This window comes from Cucumis melo, chromosome 8, assembly GCF_025177605.1.
Source record: "Cucumis melo cultivar AY chromosome 8, USDA_Cmelo_AY_1.0, whole genome shotgun sequence".
Classification (NCBI taxonomy): Eukaryota; Viridiplantae; Streptophyta; class Magnoliopsida; order Cucurbitales; family Cucurbitaceae; genus Cucumis; species Cucumis melo.
This window is the reverse complement of record NC_066864.1, coordinates 27652772-27659307: the sequence shown is the minus strand read 5'-3', so window position 1 is coordinate 27659307 and position 6536 is coordinate 27652772. Positions and strand designations below refer to the sequence as shown.

At 28.0% G+C, this 6536-nt stretch overlaps 1 protein-coding gene across 1 annotated transcript; it reads left to right on the top strand.

The window, feature by feature from the left end:
* The first annotated feature begins 1313 nt into the window (after positions 1-1313).
* On the top strand, positions 1314-2323 carry LOC103502159 (abscisic acid receptor PYL4). The gene has a single exon (XM_008466005.3). The coding sequence runs from the start codon at positions 1519-1521 to the stop codon at positions 2134-2136; it is 618 nt and encodes a 205-aa protein (XP_008464227.1). The 5' UTR covers positions 1314-1518; the 3' UTR covers positions 2137-2323.
* The last annotated feature ends 4213 nt before the right edge of the window (positions 2324-6536 follow it).

Genomic DNA, 6536 nt, shown 5'->3' with positions numbered 1-6536 from the left:
ATAATTAGAAAATTGTTGATCTTATCCTTGGGATTATTACGATCTATTCAGCAACTTGATTGCCTAATTGGCAGTCTGATTAACAGTTGTCAAGCCTCTTGCGCTCTTTTTTTATTCCCTAAATTACTATTTTGTCCTCTCTCTCTCTCTCTCTCTCTCTCTTACCAAGTAGGCTAGAAGAACTTTAAGCTCAAGTCAAAGTCTAAAATAGAAATTTTATTCTTCTTCTTAATTTGGATTTATCTTTTCAATATAATTAGTTCATAATTACGTGCTTCTCTAAATTTCAAATAAGAAATTTTCTTTGTTAAACAATTAATAATTTAAAGTAGGTAATTTTATAATTGTTATGCAGTTAATTTTGAATGTCTTTTCAAAAATACCTAATATCTTATTGTGGTTCGTACTAAAAAAAATAGATCAATATGTATAATACATGAATTTTTTATAATAAAATCGTATTTTATACTTTGTGTATAATTTAATTTCAATGATATTTTATTATTTATTTGTATATTATGTGTAAGAGAATTTGTTTACTATAGAAAAAGGGAAGTTTTTTTTTTAATTGTTTGAAAGTAAAAAATAAAACAAACTTAAAAATGCGTTAAAAGGAAGAGAATAAAGAAAATATAGATTACATACATGAGTTCAAGAATAATTGATGTAGTAGGTGAAACTTGTGTAATTAGTTTCTTCGATAATTTTAAATTTTAAATTACAAAGTTTATATTCATATCGTCTATCTTTTTATTTGTCAAAAATGATCTTTTTAAAAGACATGTTAATGTGGAATATTTATTTTCAAAATAGAACAAATGAAAAAATAAGATTCAAAACGTAATCAAATTCAAAATGTTACATTTTTATTTTTATCGATCTATATAATTCTATGTCACCATTATCATTAGTTTGGGTTTACAGTTATTCTGAAATTAAAAAACGGTTAAGTTATGTAAAATTCATTCTTTTAGTTTTAGAAAAGTTACATTAGATTGGATGAAAACCTATAAATAAGGTATAAAATTGAATTTGTGTTGAATTAAGAGACCAACTTTTCTATTTTATACTTAATAGCTTTTTAATAATTTATTAAACACAAGGTTAAAAAATTAAAGATTTATTGAAGAAAATATTTATTTTATGAAAAAAGGAAGTGAAAACTTATTGAGATATATAAAGAAAAAAAGATGGTTTGAAAAGAAAGAATAAAAAAGAAAGTTATGGATTGATTGAATTAAAATTAAAAATAATAATCATAAACGACAAAGAAAATTCAAACAGAGAAAATAAGGGTATTTATGTCATTTCGACCATCCAAGTTGGCCTCCGCCCTCCCATGAAGGTTGCATAAACTGCTTCCGGTTTCTCTTCACCGAATAACCAAATTGCTAAGGAAAAAAAAAAAAAAAAAAAATAGAAAGAAAAGGGAAAAGCTGCATCGCCGCCGCTTCGATTTCAGCTATATAAATCCGCCAGGAAAGGAGAAGAAAAAAAGTAACTCCACTTACACGGAAAATGCCTCCCAATCCCCCTAAATCATCCCCCGCCTCCCATCGTATAACCCACCCCGCCACCGTGCCCGAGTTTTTTAAGCGCCAGATTCAATCACGCGCTACCGCTGTTCCTGACGCGGTGGCGCGTTACCACAACCACGCTGTTTCCATTAACCAGTGCTGCTCCGCCGTCGTTCAAGAGATCGATGCCCCGGTCTCCACCGTGTGGTCCGTCGTCCGCCGCTTCGACAACCCGCAAGCGTACAAGCACTTCGTCAAGAGCTGTGACGTCATCGTCGGTGACGGAAACGTTGGCAGCCTCCGTGAAGTTCGCGTCATTTCCGGCCTTCCGGCAGCCAACAGCACCGAGCGGCTGGAGATTCTCGACGACGAACGTCATATTATTAGCTTCAGTGTCGTCGGCGGCGAACACCGACTCGCTAACTACCGGTCTGTCACCACCCTCCACCCAACCGGCGACGGCACCGTCGTGGTGGAATCGTACGTCGTCGACATTCCCCCCGGAAACACCGAGGAGGACACGTGCGTGTTCGTCGACACCATCGTCCGATGCAACCTTCAGTCACTGACTCAGATCGCCGAGAACCTGAACCGCCGGAGCCGAGCGGCGCCGCCGTGAGGTTTTTTTAATCGTTTGCTTTTCTTCTTCTTCTTCTTCTTTTTTTTTTTTTGGATAGCTGTTAGAATCTGTGAAGTCGTTTTGTTTGACGATGATTTTAAAATGAATGTTGAGTTTTATATTATATTGTATCATCAAGTAATTACATTACATGTATTATCGATCCATTTTTTTTCCTCCTTTTTAATTGATAAGTACTTGATTTTTTTATTTAAAAACAATGTTGAAAAATGCTACTCTTTTTAATATATTGTTTTTAGTTTTAGCTTCGATCTATCACCACCCAACTTCTCTAATGATTAACCTATAAATATACTCATAGATGAGGCGTCTTTAGACTCTATAGATTCATGTTCTAACGAGGTTCATTTATAACTCATAAATCAATTAAGGATATATTGACAGAATAGAATATTTAAAACGAGTGGAATCTGACTCGGAAGAATATCTTTTTGAAATTAAATCTGACGAGAGACCAAGTAAATATAGAATTAAAAATTTTGATCATTGACTTAGGTATATACGAATATATTGTGAAAAGAATGGTGTCAATGGAGTTATTGACTCAATGTAGTTTTGATGAACAAAATGTTTTTAATACAATGTTGCCGAGGAAATTAATGTGATCATGATTGAGTTTGCAAAAGGGCTAGATTTAAAACCAAAAGTCCATAAATGTATGTGTTAATTTGATTATTATGAATATTGTAAAATGTAGTAACATGTTATTATTTACCAATGGTTAATTGAGTCATCAATTACATTTTTAACTAGATTGAAATTGTTTGGCATACTCCTAAAGACTTCTAGTGTTAGATAGATTTATATTTGTATCTAGATGACTGCATACTGAGGGTAAAAAATTACTATCACTCAATTTAGCCATTTCAAATATTATGTGTATAATTATAAAGTTAAGTCATTGTTATTGAAGTTTCACTACCATATTAATATAAACCTCAACAATGAGTTGTCTAGAATAAATTTACGTAAATAATACGAGTTTTAGGATGATAAAATGATATGCTACATGTAACCGATAAGATGAAGATGCTAAAGTTATTTAGAAGGAGAGGGTGAATAAATCCTTTTTGCAAATATAAAATTCATCATTTGAGCGACATTAAATATAAAAGTAGTTAAGATTTTTCTTCAAACTTCATCACTCTGGAATATCCACAACCTCAGCTAATCTACATAGTTTATTATATTTCCTCAAGTTAAAATAAAAACCATTACTTTTACAAAGGCAACAAACCTAACAAAACACAAAAAATATAAGAAGAAAATCTTTAAAAGATTAGGTCTCAACATGTACTTTGTATGAATCGATGTGACAATGCATTCCTACTTAAAAACATATAACGATCGTAAATTTTCTTTTCTTGTTTTTTTTCTTTTTTTCTTTTATATAAAATTAATGTAGGACAATAAAAGTTAAATCAATATATTATCATTGTTTAAGATAATTAACAACTCCATTACCACAAATTAACATAATTTATTTACAAAACATTTTCTTGTCTCACTTTTTTTGTTTGTTGATCATAAATGACCAAATGAATATAGTGTAAGAAATCCAATTTAATAATGAAATAATAAACAAAAGTTGTTTAATTGGTGGGAGGGGAATTAGCTTAGGATAATGTGTTAGGTTTAGTACAACCTACAAAAAAAAAAAAAAAAAGATTATTTTTGGTACAAAATAGAATGAAAAGAGTTGTTGAAATTAGAAGTATACACAATGATAAAAAAAAGAGTATAGTAAATTCAAAAAGAAAGAAAGAAAGAAAGAAAGAAAGAGAATTTGAATAGGTTATGTCAAGTTGCAAGTTGGGGTTTTCTTTGGGGAGGGGGGGTTTTAGATTAAAAAAGAATGGGTTTTGCAAGTTGCAAAATTTTCTTTATAAAGAATTGTTGATGTGTTTTGAATAAGACTGCCCCTTGTGCAAGTTGGTGTGCAAGTTGGTGTGCAAGTTGAGAGAGGGGGGCAGCTTTTAATGATCCCTCATGTTTTTTCTTTTCTTTTCTTTCTCCCACTTTTCTTTTATTATTATTTTCAATAAAACTCTTTTTCAAATTTTTATTCTATCAATTTCATTTTAAAATTGCTACTTCTTCATATAATATATCTAATTGAATTTTGTAAACCATATCATTCTATTTTGTCAACTATATATATAATTTAGTGTGTAATAAAGAAGAAGCAATGCTTCTACATAACTATATTCTTTCTTTATTCATTGTCAATGATAATGATTATAATAATGTTATAATAACCTTTCAAATTTTAAAGATTTAGTTTGATTTAAGAAAGAAAATTATTGTAATAATAAAACTATTGAAAATATTGGAGTTAAAAGTAAATGTGAATTTTGAAAACTATAATTTTTGGAAACAAAATTCAATTTAGCATTTTTCTTTTTGCCTTTTTCAAATAGCTTAATTGATGGTTCACCTCTCTCTCTCTCTCTCTCTCTCTCTCTCTCTCTCTCTACATATTTCATAGGACTTTTCTTATTTAGCTTTTAGACTTTGACCAAAAACAACACTTAATTTCTCTCCTTTATTCAATTAAATACAAATAAAAATTATTAGTTTTTTAAACGAAGAATTTTATATATATAAAAAAATATTTTCTAAAAAATACAAACTATTTATACTTTACAACAAAAAAAAAAACTAAAAAACAAAAAACTCATTATACTTGATTTTATCATAAAGTATAAATAATTTGTTCATTTTGTCATTTTTAACAATTTTTCTTAAGAAATAAGAAAAAATAGAAAGTCCCAAATATTTTTTGTTTAAGTATTTATGAAATATTGATCCTTTGCCAAATTTATGACTTCTGCTTAAAAAAAAATTGATATTTTTAAATATAGTAAAATGAACCAAAATACTTTTAAATATAGCAAAAATTTATTGTGCATTATAGTATTTAAATTTCGTTGTATTTCTATGTTTCATAGGTTCAATATGATAATATTGATATGTGAGATAAACTAATATTTCCATTACATCATAGAGAAATCAATATAACACAAAGAAACCTCGAAATGTCATTAACGTAAATAATCATTCACTTATTTGAAATAACAAAATATTTATTTAATGATTTATATTTATTTTTTTCAAAAATATCTACTAAAATAGATATTTTATTGGTATTTTCGTTGAAATTTCTGTAAAATTAAAACTTCGATATTTTCATCAAACCTTGTCATACATTAATAATAGGTATTGATGGATATTGGTCGATTACTATCATGTATCACCGACAAATGTTAACAAACTTTTTACATTTGTCAATATTTTTAATATTACATTAAAAGAATATGACTATTAAAATATACATAATGGTTAAAAAGTAGTAGCTATATTTGTTTTTGAATAATTAGAAACATAGTATAGAAAAAGAAAAGAAGAAGAGTATACATCAAAATTTGACACATTCTAATTAATGGAGTAAGGAAGGTCCCAATGACAAAGCCTTAACCCAAATTTCCAAATTCTGTATTCCTTCCTAATGCAAAGTTTCCAATTAATTTATAGTTCAATAATTAAAAAAGAAAGAGAAATCAAAAGCTTGGAAGATGAATCTACACAAACTTCTTTGTATACATCTGATTCAATAAATCTCTAAATAATAAATCTAAAATACTATTTTAGATAATAAACCCATCAAAATTAGTTTTTTTTTTTTCTCTCTCTCTCTCTTTTTAAATTAGTATAGTGGGTTTTGTTTATATATAAATAAAGAGAAGTAAATGACATATTCATATTTTCTAAAGTTGAAATTGTTTCCAATATTAAAATCTTAAAGTAATAATAATAGAACAAACTTAAAATTTAACGTTTAGTGAATAATCCTCTAACTAATTTACTAGTATTTAGGTATAAAAGCTAAATAATTTTAAGAACGGGAGTGCATTATTGTAGAAAATTATTATTGAAAAAGAAATAAAATAATCTACTTTAAAAATAATTAAAATATTTATTTCAGTTAAGCAAATTCAAAACAATTTTTCTTTTTAATTTTCAAAGCGTTAAATTCTATATATATATATATATATATATATATATTTTATATATTCTATAATTTTTAAAAAGGTGAACTATATTTTAAGTTTTAAACATAGGAAATAAATATTAAATTGGTTTTTTCTTTCCTTTTTTTTTTTCTTTTTAAAAAATAATTGCAATAAGAAACTTCAGAGAGTCCACAAAAAAGCATCTTTACAAGCAGGGAAAAACCAACCACAAGCTAAAGAATCTCCACTAGCTTTTCTATAGAGAGAAGATGAGGAACTAACAAAAACAACCCTATAACTACCGTCGTCACACAAGTCCGGCGATGAGCAGCACCATTGTTAGAGCACAAGCATTAAACAAAAAGT

Bases quoted from the DNA above. Each gene is read 5' to 3' on its own strand.
- LOC103502159 (XM_008466005.3), top strand. From the start codon at position 1,519: ATGCCTCCCAATCCCCCTAAATCATCCCCCGCCTCCCATCGTATAACC.